Source organism: Arachis ipaensis, chromosome B4, assembly GCF_059453495.1.
Source record: "Arachis ipaensis isolate K30076 ecotype BB chromosome B4, ASM5945349v1, whole genome shotgun sequence".
Taxonomy (NCBI): Eukaryota; Viridiplantae; Streptophyta; class Magnoliopsida; order Fabales; family Fabaceae; genus Arachis; species Arachis ipaensis.
Window position 1 is genome coordinate 135,650,133 of NC_142439.1, and position 26,497 is coordinate 135,676,629.

At 30.2% G+C, this 26,497-nt stretch overlaps 3 protein-coding genes across 7 annotated transcripts; 2 read left to right on the forward strand and 1 right to left on the reverse strand.

Annotated features, from left to right (window-relative positions):
- Positions 1 to 924: 924 nt before the first annotated feature.
- Positions 925 to 6,675, forward strand: LOC107624635 (TMV resistance protein N-like). Of its 5 annotated transcripts, none has more exons than XM_088485220.1 (8): positions 925 to 1,598; positions 1,988 to 3,077; positions 3,262 to 3,540; positions 3,638 to 5,228; positions 5,645 to 5,747; positions 5,914 to 6,009; positions 6,104 to 6,317; positions 6,406 to 6,675. In XM_088485220.1, exons 1-4 carry the CDS (start codon positions 1,111 to 1,113, stop codon positions 4,934 to 4,936), a joined length of 3,156 nt encoding a protein of 1,051 aa, XP_088341346.1. In that variant the 5' UTR covers positions 925 to 1,110; the 3' UTR covers positions 4,937 to 5,228; positions 5,645 to 5,747; positions 5,914 to 6,009; positions 6,104 to 6,317; positions 6,406 to 6,675. The 5 variants fall into 5 exon arrangements, with proteins under 5 accessions (XP_088341346.1, XP_088341344.1, XP_088341347.1 ...); XM_088485218.1 differs by having other exon boundaries at positions 5,956 to 6,009; XM_088485221.1 differs by having other exon boundaries at positions 3,638 to 5,157; positions 5,587 to 5,747; positions 5,956 to 6,009.
- Positions 6,676 to 6,901: 226 nt separating this feature from the next.
- On the reverse strand, positions 6,902 to 8,475 carry LOC148569351 (ferric reduction oxidase 2-like). The gene is made up of 3 exons (XM_088485222.1): positions 8,270 to 8,475; positions 7,260 to 7,954; positions 6,902 to 7,041 (listed from the first exon to the last, which is right to left on the reverse strand). Exons 1-3 carry the CDS (start codon positions 8,350 to 8,352, stop codon positions 6,902 to 6,904), a joined length of 918 nt encoding a protein of 305 aa, XP_088341348.1. The 5' UTR covers positions 8,353 to 8,475.
- A 3,282-nt stretch (positions 8,476 to 11,757) lies between these two features.
- Positions 11,758 to 13,019, forward strand: LOC148569352 (disease resistance protein RML1A-like). Its single transcript, XM_088485003.1, is given in 3 exon segments — positions 11,758 to 11,802; positions 12,403 to 12,712; positions 12,715 to 13,019. Coding segments are annotated over 3 exon segments (660 nt in total).
- Positions 13,020 to 26,497: the final 13,478 nt, after the last annotated feature.

The window sequence follows — 26,497 nt, forward strand, 5'->3', positions numbered from 1 at the left end:
TAGATTTATGATTTTGGATGTGTTTCAAAAATATTTTCTGTATAACTTCATAATTTTAGATGTGTTACAATTATTTTTTAATGTTTAAATTTAAATTTTAGATTTATGATTTTGGATGTGTTTTAAAAATATTTTTTGTATAACTTAATATTTTAGACGTGTTACAATTGAAAATATTTTAGTTTATGTATATAATTATATTCGACCATTCATAATTGTATTATTAACATTTATATTGTATTATTAAAGTTGACTGATTTTAGATGTGTTTTAAAAATATTTTATATAAAGTATCATACTATCAGATGTATTATAATCGAAAAATAACAACACAATTTTAAATTAATTGTTGATTATATACTTTATTTGCAACAACTTTATTAATAAAATTAAATAAGATCAACCTTGTTCCAATTAAATCAGCAGAGTATTTTTATGTTTAAATTAAAATATAATTAAAAATGTTGAACATGATATTTCTTAACAAATTACATAAACACATGTGTGGAAAATAATGATACCTTTCACCAATGCAAAATGAGAGAGTGCTTCAGCTGGAAGGTGGTGATGGTCTTCACCAATGAAGACGAGATGAAGAATTCAGCTGGCAGCGTCCTTTTTGGTTTGGGATTCACTAATGCGTGTGAATATCCCGTAGAATAAGGAATTTAAAAAACTGTATCTGTTACGTGAAGTTACGAAAGTAAAGCAAAGTCACCGTAACCACCAATAAAGTAGGTGGGTTTTAAAATTTAAATTTAAATTAAAATCTAATTATAGATATGTATCTACAAAATAGAAACATGTTACACTAAAAAAATAATTAAATATTATTTAAATCTGATTAAAGGCTGATTAAAGGCCGATTAATATTGTCCAACTAGCATTTCCCTATCACTAATAAAACGGGTTTTCATTATTGATTACTCTCTCAGATTTGTGTCTCCTTCATGGCTTCATCGGTACCCAGAGGCAGCTTCCGCTTACTTTCCTTTCTCTTCACAAAGAATTTCTCAAGTGATCTTACTAATTAACTGTTTAGAGTTAATAATCACAACTCTTCTGCAACACATACGCACACCATAATCCACTTCTTGAAACTTCAAACATATGGCATCCGCCTCTTCTTCCGCATCAATCCCACCACCAAGATCATGCACCTATCACGTGTTCTTGAGTTTCAGAGGAGAAGACACTCGCACAGGCTTCACTAGCCATCTCTATGCGGCCCTCAACAGTAAGGGAATCACAACCTACAAAGATGACCAAAACCTTCGCAAAGGCCATGTTATTTCAAAAGAGCTCCTCAAAGCAATTGAAGAGTCTATATTTGCAGTCATCGTTTTCTCACCGAACTACGCTTCCTCCAGTTGGTGCTTAGATGAGCTCCAAAAGATCATTGAGTGTAAGAACCAGGTGGGGCTACAGATCGAGGCAGTGTTCTACGGTGTGGAGCCTAGTGATGTGAGGCACCAAAGAGGAACCTTTGAGGAAGCTTTCAAGAAACACGAAGAGAGACATGACAGTGAGAAGGTCAAGAGATGGAGAGATGCGCTAACACAAGTAGCTGCTCATTCTGGTTGGACCTCCAAAAATGAGTAAGCTAAACTAGTCATTAACTTATTACTCTTCTTATTACTACAATTTATCTGCTATAGTATTATTATTTTGTAATACTACATTTTAAATATTTTTCTAAAGCAAATAATAGAATGCAATGTTTAAGCAACGATGGTAACAGTATACTAAAAATTAGCCATAATGTTTAAATCTTTTTCATATACATATCAATTTTTTTGCAATATATATATATAGCTTATTGCAAATAAATTTTGTAAAAGAAAATCGTTTTTGTAAACTTCAGTTGTTTTGTTTTGTAATGTCTTCCTTTATCTTATTACAAAATTTCTTTTTTATTATAAAAGTTTTTGCTTTATTTTTCTTATGTATTGCTAGACTTACAAAGAAATTCTCTTTCCCTAAACAGGGACGAAGCAGTACTTGTGGAAAATATTGCTCAGCATATATTTGAAATATTGATTTCTAAGTTGCCATCTTCAATGAAGAATCTTGTGGGGATTGAATCAAGAGTGGAACAAGTGATTACTCTAATTGGCCTTGGATTGAATGATGTTCGCTTTATAGGCATATGGGGAATGGGCGGCATGGGTAAGACCACTATTGCTAGAGCTGTCTTTGAAATCATTCGAAGCAGATTTGAAGTTACTTGCTTTCTTGCCGACGTAAGAGAACACTGCGAGAAAAAAGATATTACTCACATACAAAAGCAACTTCTCGATCAAATGAAAATAAGGTCAAATTTTGTTCATAACAAGTATGATGGGAGGACAATAATTCAAAACTCTTTACGTCTCAAAAAGGTACTTCTTGTTCTTGATGATGTAAATCATGGAAAACAATTAGAATATTTGGCTGGGGAGCAAGCTTGGTTTGGTCCTGGAAGCAGAATAATAATCACAACTAGAGATTTCCACCTGCTAAGGAAAGATAAGTTGCACGAAACTTACAACGTTGAAGGGTTAGTGGAAAGTGAAGCCCTTAACCTCTTTTCATTAGAAGCTTTTAACCTGCCAAAACCTTCAGAAGAGTTTTTGGATTTGTCCATAGAAGTGGTAAAATACAGCGGTGGTCTCCCATTGGCACTGAAAGTATTGGGTTCCTATCTTAATGGTAGACCTATGGCGGTTTGGCATAGTGCTATCGAAAAAATAAAGAAGTCTTCACATTCTGAAATTATTGATACTTTGAAAATAAGCTATGAGGGTTTAGATGATATGGAAAAGAATATTTTTCTAGATATTGCTTGTTTTTTTAAAGGAGATCCGCAATATTATGTAAGAAAGATATTAGAAGAATGTGGTTATCAGGCTGAAATTGGTCTTGATAGTTTGATTAAGAGATCATTGGTTACTATTAAATATAATCAATTGGGGATGCATGATCTGCTTGAAGAAATGGGCAAACAAATTGTAATTCAGAAATCTCCAAATGATGCTTGTAAGCATAGCAGATTGTGGTGTTTGGAGGATGTTGAATTTGTACTTACTCAAAAGAAAGTAAGTGTCGATTTTTCTCAACTATAGGATGCATAGAATTAAAATAAGAATTTGACAATGTCTTTGATATTATATCTAGGTAACTAAAAACTATTTTTTGTTTTTATGGTTATCTCAATCAGTATAGTTTTTTCATTGGTTTTTTTAATTGTTTGTTTATTTATTTATTTACGTGTATATGTAGAAAACTAAAGCAACTCGTGGCATCGTTATACATAAGAAGTATAGCGAGACTGAAGTGAATCAGAGAGATTTATCTTTCTCAAAAATGTGCCGGTTAAAGCTTCTCATTTTAGATGGCGTGAAAGCTCCCATTCTCTGCGATATTCCTTGTACATTAAAGGTATTTCGCTGGAGAAATTGTCCACTGAAAACTCTGCCCCTTACAGATCATCAACGCTATGAACTTGTTGAAATTAATCTGTCTTGGAGCAAAATTGTACGGTTATGGGATGGAAAGAAGGTAGACCTTTTCGTCTGACAGTTCTATCAAATTTTATTACATAAACATTTCCAGCAAAAATATTATCCATGTGATATTTTTTTTAATGTTTTTTCAGGTTCTAGAAAAGTTAGAGCACTTGAATCTGTCAGAGTGCAAGCAGCTGAAGCAAACACCAGATCTTTCTGGGGCTCCCAATCTTAAAACACTTGATCTTGGTGGATGTGAGAGACTTGAAACACTTGGAGATAAATTGGAGATGAGTTCACTCGAGAGACTACATCTATCTTACTGCAGTAGTTTGAGAAGACTGCCAGATCTTTCTGGGGCTCCCAATCTTGAAGAAGTTCATCTTGATGGATGTGAGGAGCTGAATTATATTCACCTGTCACTCGCACACCACAAAAGACTTTTTTTTTTGGATTTAAGTGGATGCACGAGTCTTGAAACACTTGGAGATAAATTGGAGATGAGTGAACTCAGCTTACTAAATCTAAACTCCTGCAGTAGTTTGAGAAGACTGCCAGAATTTGGAGAATGCATGAAACAGTTATCGATTCTTTATCTGAGAGATACAGGTATAGAAGAGCTACCCCCAACGCTTGGAAATTTGGCTGGCGTGTCTGAGTTGAACTTAAGTGGATGCGACAAGATTACTGGTCTTTCCTCCGATATTGGCTCATCTAGAGAAGAGGCGACCCTTTCCTATGATATTCGCCACTTAGCGTCGTTGATGGATTTGGATTTATCTGAGAGCAGTTTTTTAAGAGTTCCAATAAGTATCCATCAACTTCCTAGACTTACAAGTCTGTACTTATGCGGTTGCGATGAATTGGAGGTTTTACCAGAGCTTCCATCAAGTCTAAGAGAATTAGACGCACAGGGTTGTTATTCACTGGATGCATCGAATGTTGATGATGTTATTTCAAAGGCGTGTTGTGGCTTTGCAGAATCAGCTAGCCAAGATCGTCAAGACTTCTTGCAAATGTTGATCTATGGGAAGGAAATTCCAGCATGGTTTGAGCATCAGGAACAAGACGACGGAGTATCAGTCTCGTTCCCGCAGAATTGCCTTTCAATTGAAACCATCGCACTTGCTCTCTGTTTCCTAATTGAAAATCAAGAATATATTAACGCAGTACAGCCATCGGTGATCTGCAACGGTGAAGAATTCATCAACGACAACGAGAGTTTATACGTGGGGTTTAGCGGAGATAATTTGTTCATTGTGTGCGTGAAGGGTTACTATTTTAGTAAGCTGTTATGCCAACACAATCGCTTCCAATTGTTATTTCCAGATGATGACGATCGTGATATCCGAGTACAGAGATGTGGAGCACGTTGGGTGTGCAAGCAAGACATTCAAGAATTTAAGAAAAGAAAATCCCAAACAGGGAAAAGAAAAAGAAACTCTTGAACTGAACATGGACATGATTTCACATTCTTCAGCTTCTATAAATAAGATGCTCGTGGTTGACTCTCCACTGTATGAACAAGAGATAGAGCCAGCCGCCACAGCGGAAGGCTCTATTCGCCATTTGGCATCTCGCAAAAGCTCTGACCCACCTCAACTCACCTGTCTTCCCTTTGCATCCCAGTTCTCATAGCTCATGACACACCTTTCTCAATATATTACAGGTATCATTGCCAAGCTTAGATCTCCTCAGCTAAATGGTTCCCCAGGTCATTGCATCCATCCAGAAAGAAATGTAAATATTTTTTATATAAATATTGCTATTTGAAGTTTGCCTTTTAGTTTGCAATTCTTTTTCTTTCAATTTTTAGGACAAATAATATGTTGGTTTCGGATAGAGGAGAGTTTGTTATCTGATTACTGGGAATGTGTTTTTGTGTTAAATTGCGTGTTTCAAATTGTGAATATGGAAAAAGATGGGTGCGGAGGAATATGAATTGAGCATTTCGGGATTGTATTTGAATTCATGTGTGACGGCTTTTTCTTTTTTCTTTCTTTTTTTTTTTGAATGTCTTGGGACAAATATTTTAATCTTGGTTTCATGTGTAAATTGCTCCAATGAGGTTACAATAATTTTTTTTATTGGGTTCGAGGATTTTCAAGAAGATGGCGCTTGAGATTGAGAATGGTTTGAATTTTTCGTTGCTGCAGCATAGAACTTGTTTGACAACCCAGATTGAGATTCATTACAGAGGGAAAGAGAAAATCTGCAGGCCATGGAGGGTGCCAATGTCAACTTAGAGTTGCCATTCTTGTAAGTTTCGAGTTGTTTTGATCTGCGATTATTGATAAAGAATAACCTATATGTTGTCTAGTTCTGTGGGTTATGACTTTGATGTACCTCATCAGAACTTTGATTACTAATGTTTGATTGCCATATGAATCAAAGGGTATTGCATTATGTTTCTTGTTTTATACAGTGTCTTGGGGATTTGATAAATCAGTGCTGTTTAATTTATCAGTTGGACATGGTAATCGATGCATCATCCCTTGGAGAAAATATAGAATGTGCAAAGGTTATCACATTTACATTCTTTGCTTGACCAATGATTACTTCAATGATGAATGTCGCCGAGATCTCGGGTTTTAAACTTTAAACTTTTGATTCAGCCCCAGGAACAGGTCAGCCAAGGTGAACCTGAAGATTTTTCTGATTATCCTTTTTTACATGCCAAAATATTAAGCACTGGCTGGGTGCCTATTGAGGATATCGTAGATTTCAGCGAAAGTGAGATTGAAAGGCAAAGGCGTGAAGGAAAAAGTGTTTGACAAATATATTTGCAGATGATGTGATTGAAGTGAACAACTTTGGTAGAAAAGAAAGGTATGTCCATTTGCCAGGAGCTCAATTTAATTTTGTCAGAAGAATGTATCTTGAGAGCTAATAACATTTTCACATTTTTTTTAATTAGTTTTTGAAGGAGCTGGAGTACATCACTATTAGTTTCCCCTGGAACTAAAGTGATCTCAATTTTCGGGTCTGGAAACTTGAAACATCAATTTTTAAAGGTTATGAAACCTTAGCAAGGCAAAAATTCAGTCCATCTCAATATCCATCTGGTGTTGTGTAAATTTGAGTTTGATGTAACCATGTATGGGACTATTTGGGTTCATAAATAGTGAAATTGTTTGTATGCTAATATTCTAGAAAAGTGATATGAAACTAAAACCCTTTTACCTTTTTTGTTATGCTCCTTATGATAGATTTTATTTTCTAAAAAGCAAAAGAGACTATTAGAATTTAGAAGTACTGTCATTGGTGGTAGCTAGGAACTAGGATCTAACTTTTGTTACATAACCAATTTACACTACCAAAAAATAATAAAAATTCTAACTCAAAATAAGCTAGCTAAGATCAATTCTCGCTAATAGCTAAATGTTTTATATCTTCTAACAATTCAAGTAAAATCACCAATTAAAGCTAAAGGACTCAAAGTGCAGATTTTCAGCCAACTTAGATGAGCAAACAGCTGCTACCTCCTGCCTCATTTCCTTGGGTCCAGAAACAAGAACCCCCGCATTTGACCCTTTCAGTTCCAACAGTAATCCTTCAAAAAAGAAAAAATAAAAGCAAATAAAAGACAGAGAAAAAAAGAAAAGAAAAAAGAAAAGAGAGCAATTTCATACCCTTGATATGTCTCTAGGCTATAGTTTAAAATAAAGATTCCCTTCACTTGAGGTTAGTGTTATATTTATAAAGGTAATTAGTGTTACAGTTTACAAACTACATAGTAATTTGCCCAAAAAAAAAAGTGAAGTGACTTACTTCTTAGGTCAGGTCTTCCACCATAATGCACATTTGTAGCATTGGCAAGGATTTGGTTTGGTTGGCTTTCCAATTCCCTTTCTACGTCACAAACCTTGAAATTTGTTGATCCTACTGATGGAGATGACCCCTCCATATTCTGTACCTTCTTTGCTTCTTTGGCATTTTGTTTCTTGTTCCAAATAACAGCTACACTTGCACCCATTGCTATTGACACACATATCACTAACATGTTGATAGAAGACTTCAAAGGGTATGAAAATATTTTATTGGTGTTATGATCAACAGGAAAAATGTAGTAATGGTTAATCATCCCAATTAGGATAATGAAGATTATAGCACCAACCCAGACCCAACTATTTGGACCTAAAAAAGTAGAAATAGGCGAGTCTTTTTGGTTAGGCTTGAACCATATGGATTGAAGGGGAATTGGATTATTATTCTGTTTAAGGTCTTCCTCTCTTGTGATGTAAGCCTCAATTTGTAGTTGCAAACTAGAAATGTCACCGTTGATTCCATAACATGGGAGGATCATATCTAACATTGAGAGACAAGAGGTGTTCTTAAATGCACAAATTAAGGTAAGTTTTGGAGTTCTGTATCTCAATGTTATGTTCAGATATATTAGCTCTCTGATGATAGACACAAAAGGGGTGATGCCACTGCCTCCACTAATCATCACAAGAGTTTCGTGCCTGGTGAATAGAAAGCAGAGTTATTACTTTGTAAGAAATTATAAACAATCATTTTAGACTAAGCCAGAAGTGATGTTATTTAGAGAGTAACTGTCTTGCTAGCAACCCAAAAACACTTTTCCATAAATTTATGAGGTTTTTAGAGCTTTAAGGTGATAATAACTAGTTTTTTCCCATTTAGTTGTGAAAATTGTAATAATTTCTTAATATATATATATATATATATATATATATAACACTTATTCTTGAATGGATGTGTAATTACGTGTAATTTGTTAATATAAACTTGGGCTTTATATTTAAAAAAATGCAAACCTTAGATAATCGGTAGATACAGGTTCATAAGGACCTTCAACATGGACATTGAGATGATCAATTGCAGATGGTACTGAAAGCATCTGATAGAGTTTCTGGGACCAAGCTCCCTCACTCTTAATGACAACACTTAGAATTTCTGGCTCCAAGTTACTATTAGAAGTAACTGTAAATGGATGCCACTGCAACTTTGATATGCTTGGTATGTTTATGAACACAATACTTGTGGGATTATATGTCAACCCTGCCAAAAAAATATAGATAGCCACATCAGCACTAAAAACAATATATAAAAATTCTTATCATTGAAATTTGAGCATTTTTTTTTTCAAGAAGCAGGTCATAAACCAAATTATCTACTTGATCCCTCAAAAATATTTGACATTGGTTTGGTTCCTTACAAATTTATAATATATCAACTTAGTCCCTGAAAATTATACATCACATTAGTCAAATTCCTGAAAGATTTTTTATTAGTCTAGTCCTTAGAAAATATATGTGATAATACTCTAGTCCTTAAAAAAGCATGCAACCTCAACTTGATCTTTTATTTTATATAAATTTGTTTGCAGAAAGTGATAATGTCTTTGCACACACTGTTTTTTAAATCTACCCGAGTCCCAAGAATAGGAAAAACTGATTTTTTTTCCCATCTCTCTCACACCCTCTATGATTTTGGTGTCTGTAATTAGTATTCTGTATCTTTAAACAATTAAGAGACAAGATCTAAGGGACTAAACATCTAGTTTATTTTATCTTACCATGGGTCTTAGAGAAGTTAAGTTCTACCGCTTAACATGGCAAAACACCAGCAGAAACCAACCGAGCTCGCTGTCTTGATTGCAAGAACCTTAGATAACGATCAACCAAGAAGAGGTAGAAACCAGGGAGCATAATACAAGCATAGGAGATTCCCACATGAAAGATGAACAACACAATGAAGAGGATGTAGAGGTGGTGTGTGTAGAAGGAAAGCTCAAGGGCTTTTCTCCTAATGCAAGGGAATGTTGTAAGCCACATTAAAAGACCAATTAGCAAAGTTAACTCTCCTGCTACATTTGATATCCCTGTTTTTTTCCATTCTAGCATCTGCATTGAGAATCATAGTAATAGTATCATGAATCTATAGTTCTATGTTATAGTAGATAACAAAATGATAAAAAAATTTCCAAGTGACTAGCATAGAGCACAATAGTAGTAAATTAACTTGTTTGTGCTAGAAATAGTTAGTTAGTCAGTATAGTTTCTTTTATTTAAAATTTTTAATTAATTTTATTTCACAAGATCCTAAAATCCAATAATACATTAAAAAGAAAAAGATAAACAAGAATTAAACATGCCCTTAGAATTGGTACTTTCTTCTTTTCTTTTGAATCCAAGCTTTGAAATTTGAATGCATACAGTGTTATTCAAGTTTTAGACCACATATCGTAAGTTCGCAAACTTGATTTATGATGAGTTTGAAAAATTCTAAGCTAATATTTGTAATGACTAAACATTATTACTTTGATCAATAGCAAAAATATTAATTCACAAATGTTAATAAATTAATTTTTGCTATGCAGGTTTGTTTGGGCCGAAAATAAAAGAATTCTGGTGCAAGCCCAAATTAAAGTTAACATTCAGCATTGTTATTTTGCTCCTTATGGCTGAAACTATGGTTATGCCAATTGGGCCAAGAAAAAAAATCCCAAGCCCAAATAAAATCAAGCTCCAACCTTGTGCAAAATTATCTTATGAATGAGTGGTTGAATTATTTTGCTTGGTTGGGCCAAATTGATCCATTATTGCTACAAGTCCAAGTTAATCATGTTTTGCTATACATCCAATGCATGATCCGAATACAATTAGTCAGGAAAGCAAATGTTGTTATTGCTTTATGCCTTTAACGGATCTCACACTTCACCATGTGATGGAATTCAAATTTTATTAGAGTAAAGTTAATAAATGCTTTGGAACTATGAGAGAAAATTTCATTGATTTGATTGATAGCCTTAATGAAAGGCACGCTACCAAGAAACAAAAGGGAAGTGGTCATTTAATTTATTGTGTCTAAATCCTTTAGTTAATGATCATACTTTCTCTTCTTCTCTCTATGCTTCTAACCTTCGGTCATAACACAGAGAAACCATGGAAGCTAAGCATAGCCACCGAAGAGAAAAAGAAGCACGCTACAAGACCATCAAAATGATGGCACGAAAAAGAAAAAGAAAAGTATGCTGTGGCTAAGATTCTCATTACTTATGGTAAGATTTTGTAATGAGATCTTAGATTCTTCATACCAAAAATGGATGAAGAAGATCTCGGCTAACAAGGTGAAGATTCTTGGAAGGATGGCTTGTCTCTGATTTTGCTCAACCACCACAGGAAGTAGCTAGGGTGGCTACGTGATGGAAGAGGCAGAGATTGGAGCAGATGAAGCCATCATCATCATAAAGCATCAAAGGCCAGAAATTCATCTTGGAAAGCAAGCCAAGGATGAAGCGCTCGGATTGATGAAGAGTGATGACCAAGGAAGGACTAGAGGTAATTGCATGTTGGGTTTTGCATGGGTTATCTCTTCTCTCTCTCTGGTCGAACCGGTTTTATTTTTGAAGAAGAAGAAGTTTAGCTTGGTCTGTTTAGTTTCAACCTTGAAGGCTTCTCCCTATAAGTAAGGGTGAACAGTCAGGGTTTGATTCAAGGAGACAGAGTGAGAGTGCAAGGCACAGAGTTCTCAGAGCTACCTGAGCTAACAGATTTTCTTCTCCTTCAATGTATTCTGTTTTGTATTTTTCTATTTAATTTTGTCATGTCTTAAGTCTCATGGAAAAAGGCAAACAGTGAGGTTTGTATGAAAAAGCCATAGAGCGAAAAAAGACAAAGAGTGCAAAATTAAAAGAAAAAGCCATAGATGTCTTTAGAGTTCCTTTGTACATCTGTGTTGTGTTTCATGATTCTGTGAGAATCCCCTTGTAAGTTGGGTTAGCACTTTACATTCTGTAATCAAGAAGATTATAGTAAAATTCCATCATTGTTGTGATGGAGACTGGATGTAGGCTGCACTGCACTTAGCAGCTGAACCAGGATATATCTGAGTGTAATTTTCTCTCTCTTCTACTCCATTTCTGTTTCTACTGCACAGGAGCTAAAACTGAAAAATATCTCGTGCCAAGTGACGAGACAAAATTAAAAGTCTCGTGGCTAAGGACAAGACAAAAATTAAAAAGTCTCCTCAAAGACCAGCAAGTGTAACCAAGCAAAAAGAAGGCTAAGATTCAACCCCCTTCTCTTAGCCACTGAAAACCATCAATTTATTTTTCACATTTATCAGTCAACAACCCTATATTTTACTCCATCAAATTTTAAAATGCACCATGAATTGACTCCATGAGTTGAGAATCTACCATTTTTCAAGTCCAAAAAGGGGAGAGAAAAAGTAGGGGACTATTTTGACGAACCTTTGAAAGTTGATTAGTCACTGCCCAATAAATGATGAAGCAAAGGCCATGAGCAGTGAAGATTGTCATGAGCATATTTCCAAGCCAAATATGGTACTTTATGCAACTCTCTGATTTTAGACCAACCAGTGGCAACAATGAGGAGCCACGTGTCACTGGAAAAAACAACATTGCCAAGCATATGTTCCCAACTTTCCCCAACATTAGTGCTGATTTATCTAGTTTCTTCTGCCATCTGCGAAAACACAAAAATCACTTCCTTCACCACCAATCCTAGTTATTAAAACAGAAATAATATTTAGAAAAATGTTCGAAATTGCGATTGAGATCGCATAAAAGTTATATTATTACCTTAATTGCACACTAATGAACAAAATTCATGATTGAGACCATAATCAAAACTATAATCCTTAAATAACTTGGAATATATATCCATATCATAGAGCAAATATGTGTAAAACTCAAGTCATTGGGTATGTAATTGTATTATGATTTTAATTTAATTGCAAAATATTCAACAAATATTCAATTGATGCAACTGCAATTACAATACATTAAAGGCTTAGTACATACATATTACATATAGCAATTTAGAATGTTTATTTGTATGTAGAGTTGCACTTAAATTCCACGTGTTCGCCATCATTCTCCTATATGAATAGACACACTAAATGACTGTATGCTCTTATGTAGGAATTTGAAGCAACTCATGGCATCGTTTTACCTTACATGAAGTGGACAGATTTGGATATAAGAGATTTAGCTTTCTCAAATATGTGCAAGCTAAAGCTTCTCATTTTAGATGGCGTGAAAGTTCTCATTCTCTGCGATATTCCTAGTACATTAAAGGTTTTGCACTGGAAAGGTTGTCCAATGGAAACTCTACCCTTTAAAAATCAACACTATGAACTTGTTGAAATTGATTTGACTTATAGCAAAATTGTACAGTTATGGGATAGAAAGAAGGTAGACCTTATCAAATTTTATTACATTAGCATTTCCAGCAAAAATAGTCACCATGTGATATTTGTTCATGTCTTTTTCAGGTTCTAAAAAGCAAGCTGAGGCAAACGCCAGATCTTTCTGGGGTTCCCAATCTTAAAACATTTCATCTTGGGCAATGTAAGGAGCTGAATTATATTCATCCATCTCTCGCACACCGCAAGAGCCTTGTTGAATTGTACTTATGGGTATGTGAGAGTCTTGAAACACTTGCAGACAAATCGGAGATGAATTCACTCAAGAAGATAATCGAGTATCAGTCTCATTCACTTCAACTGAAACCATCGCACTTGCTCTCTCTTTCCTAATTCAAAATCCTTCGGGGAGATCTGGAGCACGTTGGGTGTGCAAGCAAGACATTCAAGATTTTAAGAAAAGAAAATCCCAAAGAGGGAAAAGAAAAGCAACTCTTTAAACTGAATATGGACATGATCTCACATTCTCCAGCTTCTAGGAATAAGATGCTAGTGGTTTCCCCTCTACTGTATGAACAAGAGGAAGAGCGTGCTGCCATATTACTGACTTCTTAATACACATTTTGTAATATGTCTTTTATTGTAAAAGCATGAGCAATCCATTTGTATATATTAGTTATGCTTCTGAATTCGAGTAAATACCCATAGTCGTCCCTGAGATTCACGCAAAAACCCATAATAATCCCTAAGATCCCGATTTACCCATTGTAGTCCTCCAGATAGAGCTCCGAGCACTCAAAGTGGTCCCTAGCCATATTTCAGGTGATGAGTCATCACCGGAGCGCTGACGTGGCCTCGGATTGCCACGCTGGAGGGTCCAACGGCTAGCTGAGCTGGCTAATTTCCAATTTGTACCCATGTTGGTCCTTCGTATTATATGTAACCCTAAATCCCCAAATTTTCATATAATTCATCTCCTCTTCGACTTCATCTCTTCTTCTTCTTTTTCATACCCTTGAACTACACGTTGTGATCTTCGGGAATGAAGCTTCACCACCTTCCCAGCCATCTGTAGCATCATCATAAACAGAACAATGCCATAGTTAAAGGAGAACAATGCCATTCAGTTCCTAAAAGAAGCAGTCTAGGAATACTGAGGGTCAAGCATATCGAAAAATATCAAAACTGAAAGTAACAAACCATTCTCCAAACCAAGTCTTCAGGACCCAATGGTTGAGCTGGACAAGGATACAGGAAATGTATTGAGTACTGGAAAATAAAATAAAAGCAATTAATGCCAAATAGGAAAGCAAGACATTGAACTAAATATCAATTTTAGAAAAATAACAAATATGCAGGGTGATTAGTGGTTATATTGCACGGGGCATAAATTATGCTTAAACTTGCCATTGGCATTGGGAAACAGTAGAAAGTTTTTGCAAGGTTTCAGCAGCAAAAGACTGTACATAACCTAGAATACAAACCTTGGAAAGATTTTGTTGCATTTCTTTTATACGAGCAGCACTAATGCCTTTCAAAAAATTTAGAAGCCAACCTAAAGGATTTGAGGTACACATTGGATCACAAACTATTTGGAAGAAGAGTTTCATGGTTTTTCCTCCTATAAGGATCAATGCAGTTGCAATTCCTACTGATAAATAAACAGTTGAAAAGAGAACAAGCCACACCCCCAATCTTTCACCTGAAAAAGCAAGGTTGAAACCTTTTCAAATCATGCAATGATAGTTTTAGGACTGTTATATGCATATAAATCTTCAATTAACTTGGTTTGAGTACCCAACATAGTTTTTGAGGATCAATTATATGTAAAGCATTTTTGCATTGTTAATTATGCAACTTTATATCAGATTATAATGCACTTCTTTAAAAACATATAAAGAAATAAAACAGTATGGCATGAAATAATATAGAGATTTTGCAGCAAGGTCTACTTTCACTATTTCTGTGCTAAGAATCAACTCTATACCTGCAATCAAACATTTAAATTTGCATTTGAAAAATCATTGTTAGGGACCATTTTTCTAATTTACTCTTGTTTTCACTTAGCATGAGAGCCTAGCTGTCCTTAAAACTATCCAATAATTGTGATGAACCAAACGTAATAATCACCTTTCTCTTTCACTTCCAACACAAACATGGAAACCAGAAAGTCTAGCAGGGGCTGCAAAATCCAATTGTCACATCAAGATAATTATAGCATAGAGGGAGAGAGAATATCACAACTTACACTCAGGAAAAAGGTAAGTCTTGCTTAGTACAGGACGTTCATAAGGTACTACCTACAGAAAATATAAAAAGAAAATACAAGGGAACATGTATTAAGACAAAATGTAAAGAAAGCCTACTAATACATTAAAAAAAATTAATCACCACAAGAAAACATATTTTTCCAATCCTGCATACAACTCCCTGTTTCATCCGTGTTTCATTCAGGTTAAATAGAGCAACCCTACAAACCCCAGCCAGCCTTCAAATCCTAGACACTATAATGAGACCAAAACTCCAGAACCTCAACTATACTAACAACTTGCATATCATCAACCAACACTGTATTGAAAAAAAAAAAGGTTACCTTGAGTCCGATCACAAAGTCAGAACCTCGTGCTTATGGTGGTGAAGGAGGGGAAGAACGATAACAACTTCGATCGGATTACTTTTTCTCTCAAATTTTCCTAAACCCAGCGAATACAACCCTATGGCTACGCCATTGATGGGGAGATGAAGAAGAAGTCAGAGGGTGGAAGAAGAAGAGATAAGTGAAGTGAAGTGTTTGTGTACGGCGTCGTTTTTGGCTTTTAAGGGCGCCAAACCCAAAACGACGACGTTTTGGACCCCTCCCACGTGGTAATCCAAGTTCACGTCAGCACTCTGGTGATGAGTCATCACCTGAAATATGGTCAGGGACCAGTTTGAGTGCTCGGAGCTCTATCTGAAGGATTACAATGAGGAAATTGGGATCTTAGGGATTATTATGGGTATTTGCGTGAATCTCAGGGACAACTATGGGTATTTACTCTCTGAATTCTGATAGCTCAACATTCATACTGGAACTTATTGATTCTGCTATCGCTACTTCTCATTTACGCTGTTAGTGCATTAGTTACTTAGATTAGAGAAGGTGAATCATGAGAAGTGAGTATGATTTTCTCATTCATTACTGAAATGGAGGGTGGTTATATACATGCTGCTTACTTCATAACAGATTTCCTACTACTTATTATTACTGACTTCTAAGTAACTCGCTGCCAACTGTCTAATTAACTAACCATTATTTTCTTGGCTTCTAATGGCATCGATGAAGACGCTTTTTATACGAAGTTTTCTTGCTTTTTTACACAACTTTTAATAGTAGTAATAGGGGGAAAATATCTTTAAATTATTATTATTATTATAATATTACAACCATATGATCCAAAAATCAAATATGATTCATGTTTATAAACAAATTTCATAAATAATATAACCAAAGTGCAAAATATCCAAGTATCTGCAGAGAATGTTTTATTTTCTTTAACGCTAACTATAAATTATAATCAGTCTCATATAGTTATTGATTAACACATCCATTTACACAAAAACACAAACATCAAAATAGTAAATTACTATATCATTTCCAGGCAATAACCAATTCACCTTTTTGTCTTTTCCACAAAAGTCAACAAAGCAAAATCTTATGCTGATAGAAGTTACACAAGCAGCTTCCACTCACTTTCCTGTTTTCACACACATACATTTTAGTATTTGCTAATAATCTTGTATTAACAGAACACTGCTTGAATTGAAGCAGCATTGCATCAATCCTATATTTAAATTTGTCAGAAAGATAACTTTAAAAGCTAATAATATTTTCACTTTTTCTTTTCCAATTTTGATCAGTTTTTGAAGAAGATGAAGTATACAAATATAAGTTTGGCCAAGAACTGAAGTGATCTCACTTTTCTGGGTCTGGAAACTTGAAATATCAGTGGTTAAAAGCTGTGGAAACCTTAGCAATGCACAAATTTAGTCCTTGTCAATCTGGATCTGGTGTTAGATAAATTTGAGTTTGATGTAACCATGTATGAAATGATTTAGATTTATAAAATATTAAACTGTTTGTATGTTAATATTCTAAAAAAAGATATGGAACTAAAAAACCTTTTTATCTTCTTTTTTCTTTTATTGTGTTCCTTATGACAGATTTTATTTTCTAGAAGCAAAGGAGACTATTAGAATTTAGACGCATTGTCATTGGTGGTAGCTAGGAACTAGGATCTAACATTTGTTACATAACCAATTTACACTATCAAAAAATAACAAAATTCTAACTCAAAATAAGCTAAGATCAACTCTGGCTAATAGCTAAGCATTTTACATTTTCTAGCAATACAAGTAAAATCACCAGTTAAAAGCTAAAGGACTCAAAATGCAGATTTTCAGCCAAATTAAATGAGCAAACAGCCGCTACCTCCTGCTTCATACCCTTGGGTCCAGAAACAAGAACCCCCACATTTGACCCTTTCAGTTTCAAAAGCAATCCTTCAAAATCACTTTTTAAAAAAAAATGTTTTCTTAAAATCAACTTTATTTATTGATTTAAAAAAGTGTTTACCTATTTATATATAGATCGTATGGTAGATTATAAATTGGGCGAATTTTCACTTACTCTAAATAAATTTTGTCATTAAAGTAAAATTTCATGTTTTTTTAATAATAATAAGATTTCTCAAAAAAAAAAACAATTTTTTATATTAAAAATTTTAGTTAATATCATATATAAATTCTATATCCTATATTTTTATTAGAGAATAAAATTCAGCTAATTTAGAGTATTCTAATATTTAAATTTTTTTATAAAAAACAACTTTTGAATTTTCCGTTAAAAAAATAAAGAGAGCAATTTTATTCCTAGCAAAGCCACTCTCTCTGCAAACTTCCTTTACTATCATTTTTATGCACATCTCATTAGGCTTATAAAATCATTAAAGATTACAAAAAATAAAAGCAATAAAATAATTAGAGTATTATACTGAGTATTACTATTTAGTATTTAGTCCTTGAGAGCAAGACTTTTTATGTTTTAAGTAAGAATTTAGATCTTTTAAATTTTAAATTTTTACTTTAGAAAGTAAAATGTGATTTTTCACTTTTGAATAATTTTTTTTTATATTTTTTTTTATTTTACCTATGAAATAAGTGATGAAAAATTATATTTCATTCTCTAAAATAAAATTCAAAATTTAGAGGATCTAAATTTATATAAATAAGTCTTCCCTTAAATTCTTCCTTCGGCGTAGGCCATAAGCCATATCACGATGAGAAAATATCTTAATTGATCTCTAGATTTTTTTATATGAAGTCGCCTAAGCAGTAGCTTCCAGTTAGTATCAATATTCACAATCACACAAACTAGCTAACACGCAGAAACCTGATCTTTAACTCCTCAGTTTTTTAATCATCACAATAAATACTATTCAATGAGAAACACTACCACAAATATAATTCAATAGAGTTTGGTATTAAAATTGAAATATAATATAATGATATGAGTTTTTTATTTTATATTTATTTATTTATTTTTTACCAAAAATAGGAGACTCGAACCTGCAACCTCTTAATTGAGTATGGAAAGACTATACCATTTGAGCTATAACTCATTGGCATGATATGAGTTTTTTAATTCTAATAGAAAAGAACATTTACATTAAAAATGTTAAACTTTGATTTGCTTTATTGTGAATTACCACAACATAATTTTTAAATTTAATAGTACAAATTATTTTTGAAATTGATTTCTAAATAGAAACGATAATCAAATTGGTTCATCAAGTTTTATTCCATAATCAAATTGGTCCTCCATTGAAAATGTCAAATTGATTGAACATTTTTCTGTCATGTAAGCTTGCCTAATGATTTAATGCTATGTGACAGTTAAATTAGGTGAGTTTTTTTGTCAACTTCGTTAACGGGTCATTTAGAAAGGAACTAATTTTACAAAATAAATAAACGAAGAAAAGGAAAATAGATGAAAATAGAAAAAGAAATCTCATGCAGTTTCCAAAAAATTCAATAATAATAGCACTATTCATAATTATATTAACAAACGATAATATATTTTTAGAGAAATAATAATATAAAATTATTTTATATATTTTAATATTTACAATTTTATGTATATAACATCTATAATAATAATATATTTATTATATATAATATTATTTAGTTATTTTAATGATAATTAAAGAATATAAAATAAAATAAATAATATTTAAAAATATAAATAAAATAACTTTAAATTATTTTATTAAATTTATTTTTTATTGTCTTCTAAATATTTTTTATTAAAAAATAACAAGATTTTGTGGGAAAAAAATGACGAGATTCATCTGGATATATGATCATTATACTCGTGGAAGCCCAACATTTATTTATGCAACTTGTTAGTGCAACTTGTTTTTTTACCCTAAAATTATCTATGCAACCGTTCATTATTGAATGGGAAGACCGTTATTATTGGCTTATTGCATTCGTACTAATCAAGTTGGTTAAGTCTAATTGAGATATATATATAGAATTATTCTTTACATACAAGTCATTTACATATACAAGTTTATACAAGTCATTTATATTGTATTGTTTAAGAATTTTTAGTGTATGTATATTGATAAGTTCTGTATAATTTAAAACTTTTCCTCTTCTTTTTTGCATTATAAAAGTAAATTTTATTGGATTAGAATTAAATTGTATAAACTTGTATGTGTAGCATGTCTCATATATATATATATATATATATATATATATATATATGTGTGTGGTGAATGCTACCCAACTCCCTCTAAAATAACATGTAAGTTACCCTTCATTATGTGTCACATTGTAATTGGTTCTTATCTTAACCATAGTTGAATTATTTTATAATTTATTATTCTTAAAATATCAAAGCTCCACTCCCATTAATTGAAGCACATTCCACTCCTCCATTCTATGTTTATCACTTCATCAACCTAGATTTGGTCCTTCCAAGCGCCAACGTCATCGCCATGCCCTCCCACACAACCTCTCTTCCCAGCATAGCCAGCGCCTCTTTTTTCTGTGGATCACTGCTTACCCACATAATTAATAGTTAATTTGGTTATTAAATTTTTTTATTAAAAAAATATATCTTTGTTTAATTACGTGATGGAACATATATTTATATGTAAAATATAATATAATAAAATAAATTTATTCAAAGTATTTAAAAGTATAATTAAAATCATGAACATACAAATATAATAATAAAATTTGTACTCCAAACAAATAAACATATTTTTTTATCATACATATATTATTTAAAAATAAATATATTATTAAAATTAATAACAAAAATTTAAAATGATAAAATTTAACCTTTTTATCGTATTTTTTATAGTATTTTTATTTTTTAATTTTTAATTTATTAGTACTTTATTATTTAATTAATAATTAAACAAATTATTTTTATGAAAAATTATTTTTTATATTATATTAGAAAAGAGACCAATATAACAGTTTAAAAAATAAATTGTATAAATATTTAAGAGATAAATATAAAATACATACCTAAATAATGTTTAGTTTGGTTATTAAATTTTTTTATTAAAATAAATCTTTATTTAATTACACAATAGAACATATATTCATATGTAAAATATAATATAATAACTCTATTTAGAGTACTTAAAAGTATAATTAAAATAAGAAAAAATATATTTTTTATTGTACATAAATTATTTTAAAAAATAATAAATTGTTAAAATTAATAACACAAGTTTAAAATGATAAAATCTAACTTTCTTACAAGTATTTTTTATAGTATTTTTATTTTTTTAATTTTTAATTTATTCGTACTTTATTATTTAATTAATGATTAAATAAATTATCTTCATGATAAATTATTTTTTGTATTATCTTAAAGAAGCGACCAATATAATAGTTTAAAAAATAATGTAAAAATAATTTTTAAATATAAAATAGATAATATTAAAATTTTTAAATACAAAAGTAAATTATATAGATAGATATTTAAGAGATAAATATGAAATACATGCCTAAAATAAATAAAACAGACAAAAATAATTCTCCATTTCTCAAGAGTACTCCCATTTTGTCTGTTTTATTTATTTTAGGTATGTATTTCATATTTATCTCTTAAATATTTATACAATTTATTTTTTAAATTGCTATATTGGTTTTTTTTCTAATATAATACAAAAAATAATTTTTTATAAAAATAATTTGTTTAATTATTAATTAAATAATAAAGTACTAATAAATTAAAAATTAAAAAAATAAAAATACTATAAAAATACGATAAAAAAGTTAAATTTTATCATTTTAAATTTTTGTTATTAATTTTAATAATATATTTATTTTTTAAATAATATATATATGATAAAAAAATATGATTATTTGTTTGGAGTACAAATTTTATTATTATATTTGTATGTTCATAATTTTAATTATACTTTTAAATACTTTGAATAGATTTATTTTATTATATTATATGTTACATATAAATATATGTTCCATCATGTAGTTAAATAAAGATATATTTTTTAATAAAAAAATTTAATAACCAATATTAACCATTAATCATGTGGATAAGCAGTGATCCATGGCAAAAAGAGGCGCTGGCTATACTGGGAAGGACAAGTTATGGGCGACGGAATTCAACGACGTGACTAAGAGTTGATGCACTAAAGAAAGAGAGGTTGTGTGTGAGGACAGTAGATGGCAATGACGTTGGTGCTTCTTGTCACGAAACAGTGCTTGAAAGGACTGAATCTATGTGATGAAGTGATGAACAAAAAATGGAGGAGTGGAATGTGCTTCAATTAACGGGAGTGTAGTTTTGATATTTTAAGAATAATAAATTATAAAATAACCCAACTATGGTTAAGATAAAGACCAATTACAATGCGACACATAATGAATGGTAACTTACATGTTATTTTAGAGGGGTTGGATAGTATTCATATATATATATATATATATATGAAGAGTTTTCTTTTGGCATGGCAGAGGGATCCATTGTATTTAAGAACATTACCATGTCAAATAAATGTGGTTGGTTGATTAGTATTTAGTCATGGTCTTCCGAAAGAGAAACGCGATAAAAAGAAAAATGCAAAAAAAATTAAAACAATGCATAAGTCCAAAAAAAAAATTAAGACATTTGAAGTTATAGTTTGTAAATATTGATTGGTTAGAGTTTTTATGTTTAGTAAGAGGAGAAATCAAGAAAATAAGAGTAGGTTGTGAATTTTTCTACTAAATTTTTTAGTTTAGCAACATAGAAATCAAGAGAGTGAAAGTCACGAAAAAGAAGATAAATAAATTAAATCATGAGAATGAGAATGAAGCTAAAGTGATGAAAAGCGAAAATGATAATTTTTGAGTTTAGTCACGGTAAGAAATATGCTTATTATTGTCTGATTTTCTTTTGGATAAATTTCTATAAAAAAAATTGACAGAAAAATATTATCATCGGATTTTTTTATCGGCCACAAATAAAAATGATATTATTAACATCACATCCTATAATTAATTGAAGGTTATAAAATAAAAAAGTTTATGGAAATTTTTTTTTTAAATAATTTAAGTGATTATTGTTAATATTCACAATCATAACAATTAGTATTTATATTAAATGATATTATTAATATCTCTTTCTATAATTAATTGAAGGTTATGAATTGAAAAAAGTTTAAAAAACTAAATTAAAGCACAAATAATGTATAATTACGATTACACGAAGATATGTATATCTATTGCTAAAATAATTGGACTCAAAAGTAGAAATGTAGGGTTTAGAATTTGTTTTACTTTTTTTTTTTTTATCGATGATATGGAGACTCAAATTCGCAACCTCTTAATTGAGTATGGGAAGACTATGCCATTTGAATTATTACTCATTGACTTAGAATTTGTTTTACTTGATTGTACAAGAAAAGAAAAACATATTTAGTTAGTTTTAAAATTGGAGTTAAAAACATATTCGTGTATATATATATATATATATATATACACGATATTATTGTATTAAAGTCTTATGTTATAACTTATATATAATAATTGTATCCTTGTAAAAGAAAATATAGTATTTGGTACATGATCTTAATGTATGTTTATGTAAATAATTGAAAATTTTTTAATTTTTGATTGAATGTTAATTCTATTAATTCTCCTCATTATGGTTTTAGATTTATGTATTTTGGGAGATGTTTTGGTGCCTATAATATTTTGTTTAAAACTTTAAATTGCTTAAAATTTTAAAAGTAGAGATAAAAAATAATGAGACCTATTTTTTATTTTTAAATTTTATGTGTAAATACACTATAAAAGACACGGTGTATTTTTCTTTCATTGAGTTATTAGTTAATAAATTATTAAAATTAGATCAATGTTGACCAATTATTATTCTAAGTTACAAAAGGAAATACAAAATAGACTATTCCAATTGAAGCATCTTGTTTAACTAATTTCTACGAAACATCATTTTCTTTTTAAAGAAATATCACCTATAAGGCAATAAAGTCATTGACAATACGTCACTTCATTATTCCAATACACAAAAAGGTGATGCTAGGTAGTCAAAGAATAATTACAATATAGAAATATAACGTAAAAATTTTTATTCTCTTAATAAGTAAGTGATATACATTTTTTTATCATTTATTTTTTTTATTACCTATCATTTTACTGCATGTTTGGAGTCATAATGTTCTTTCCAAAATCAATTTCAGTTTCTCTCAAATCAAATTCATAACATCTCTCAATCACATTATTATCTATTAAAATACAATAATTTTCTGCAAAAATTATAAATTAAAAATTTTTAACAACTTCTACTATATAATTTATATTTTATATATAGACTATTAAAAAACAAAAAATAAAATATAAACAAAAATTAAAAAATAAATTTTTAAAATAATTATTAATTTGTCATATTAAAATCAATAAATAAGCATACATACGAATATTAAATAAAAATATTAAAATAATTAAAATCATGACCTATTATTACATATATGAGATAATTTGAAGAATGCAATAAGACGTATAGTTTAAATTTGATAATATTAATTATAAAAATTTATTAATTATAGACATCATATGTATAAAATTATGAATATTATGAATATAAAATTATGGATGTTATTAATATAAAAATATGGATGTTATGTGTATGAATTTATGGATATTATGAATAAATTTATCAATTGAATAAATTAATTTAAGAATTTGATATTTTTTTAAATTCAATTATGATAAAATTTAAAAACATATGTGCTAATTTTATAGTTACTTATGCAATAACTAGAAAATGATATGCGTATGGATGTAATATCTAATAAATATTAATTTAATTTTTAGATGTTAGTTATATATAATTATGGATGTTATATATATAAACGTATGAATGTTATGTGTATGAACTTAGTTAGTACAATATAATTATAAATGCACATAAAAACATAAAAAAAAATTAAATCAGTTTATGACTATACCTCATTAAAACTAGTGTAGTTTTTCATATTCTCGAAAATTGATTGACTGACAATAACCTCGTCGGGTGAGTCTATCTATTGTTCAAATTCTTCAACACTTTCTACCATAGGTACCGTATTAAAGTCGAATTCAAATATCATACTATTTGTAATGATAAAGATGATTTATTGCAAAATTTCTTGACCTATTCTAATTGTGCTTGCAATGGTATTAGAGTTGTGAATTTTAAACAAAAATAATTGAATTAACGAAAACAAAATCATATTAGGGTAATATTCAGGTTTTGTATCTCTCCATTGAATGATGATAAATGACTTAACAAAAATAAAAAATTAATTACAATAAAAAACGGTAATGATAATAATAATAAAACAAAAAAACGTTTATGATAATAATCAATTACAATTATTGAATTTATGTGATATTATCGTATTTTCATTAGGTGAAGGAGTAGAGCAAGAATCAATTACAATGATAAATAATAACCGTTATTAATTATTATTATTAATCTTTATTATATTCTTAAATATAAAAATCAAATTATAAAAGAAAATATTAATTATTGATTACAAGAATGCCTAATAGTAAGGGATATGATATTATAATTAATATCATTAATAAGTGGAGTTGATAAGAATAGGATAAATAGAATGATAAGAGAGTGGGTTAAAAAATAAAACTGTTATTAAATAATGTAAATAAAGTATATTACGAAAAATTTTGCCTATTATGGCTGAAACTTTTTAGTTACCAAACTTTTTTCCTACATAAAAATACATATATCAACATTTGATTTCGTATATGAGAAGAACCAATTAACTTTTTTGATATATAGTCGGTGTGTACAGTCGACTTCATGTGAAATTTATATTTAAGAATCGTTAAATAATTTGACTAATTTGACTAAATTTTCAACTAACAACTCTCAATATCAACTTCACTGACTTCGCCTGAGTTTTCATCTGTATAATCTTCATTTATTAACTTATACGCATTTTATTTGCAATGATAAAGAGATGACAATATAGTTTTGGAAGTTGTTCACGTGTTCCGTTGTACGAACACGGAACATTTTGTTCCTCAATTTTAAACTTTTAAGATATAATTTAAAAAATGTAAACGGTCTAGATTCAAAAACAATAACTTCTGTAGACAGTATGTAAAAGAAGCCCACCTTAGTCATGCAACCAGTCTATCATTTTACCAGTTTGTGAGGATTGGAGTTCCTTGTTTGCCCAAGCTAGTTGGAAGGTAGCTAGATTTGTGTTGGAGTTTACTAAAAATAGCGTATACATTAGTTGAACTGGTATAAATTAGTTCATTTAGTTAGATTTATTTTTTATTTCAGTCTCTCTTTAACATTTGTTTTTATTTAGTTTATTACTTTATTATATATTTTTATGTTGTTATTATTTTTAATAGGTGTAAATTAAATTATAAAACTATTTTATTTTACTCATTTTTACTATTTATCTTTTTAATATAAAATTATATTTTTACTTATTTACTTTCTTCTTTTATAATTCCTTGCTTCTCACTTTTTTTCATAACTCATTTTTTTTCTTCTCATATTATAATGTTAGTTTCTTCTTTTTTTCTTTTTTAATTTGATACATATTTGCGGCACGGATATAAACATATATAAATACTATTATTTCTCAGTTATATTTCACCTTTTTTTTTCAGTTGTTTCTTTCAACCATTTAATTTACATGTTTACACAAATATGTATGTGTATATAGATATACAATTGTTGATAGTCTCATAACTACTCTTTTGAACTGAAAATGCATAGTTTCTTAATTCTTGATGAATTGAACAAAAAAACTAGTTAAGGTTTTTTATACTTGCATTGCAGGTGATGTTTCTTTCTTTGACTATAGTATTTAAATATGTCATAAACATGTTACTTTATACATAATTTCATAATGAAAAAGTATAGGGTACCAATATATTATCTGCAACTTATTACCAACAATAATTAATTATTATATTTTAAACATATATATAAAGAGACACATCCAGAAAATATATCAATAAAGACACTTATATTAAACACAGTCATAAAAAATACATTTTTATTAGACACATCCACAAAGACACTTTCATTAAACACAGTTATAAATAAGAGTTGGCAGAAGTTGACAGAAATGCTTTTGGTAACATAGCTGAATTGTTTCCTAATCCATAATCAAAACCCTCAATTCACAACTAAGCTAACAAGTTATAACTCAAATGATATAGTCTTTCTATATTTACCTAAAAAATTGAGGGTTCGAGTCTTCCCATCTTCAATAATAAAAAAATAAAAAATAAAAAACAAAACTTCATAATCC

Excerpts from the sequence above, each read along its gene's own strand:
- LOC107624635 (XM_088485220.1), top strand. The coding sequence starts at position 1,111 with ATGGCATCCGCCTCTTCTTCCGCATCAATCCCACCACCAAGATCATGC. Across the intron at positions 1,599-1,987 it reads GGTTGGACCTCCAAAAATGA|GGACGAAGCAGTACTTGTGG; the intron begins GTAAGCTAAACT and ends TTCCCTAAACAG. Across the intron at positions 3,541-3,637 it reads GGTTATGGGATGGAAAGAAG|GTTCTAGAAAAGTTAGAGCA; the intron begins GTAGACCTTTTC and ends ATGTTTTTTCAG.
- LOC148569351 (XM_088485222.1), bottom strand. The coding sequence starts at position 8,352 with ATGCTTTCAGTACCATCTGCAATTGATCATCTCAATGTCCATGTTGAA. Across the intron at positions 7,955-8,269 it reads GTATCTACCGATTATCTAAG|GCACGAAACTCTTGTGATGA; the intron begins GTTTGCATTTTT and ends TCTATTCACCAG. Across the intron at positions 7,042-7,259 it reads TGGAAGACCTGACCTAAGAA|GATTACTGTTGGAACTGAAA; the intron begins GTAAGTCACTTC and ends TCTTTTTTGAAG.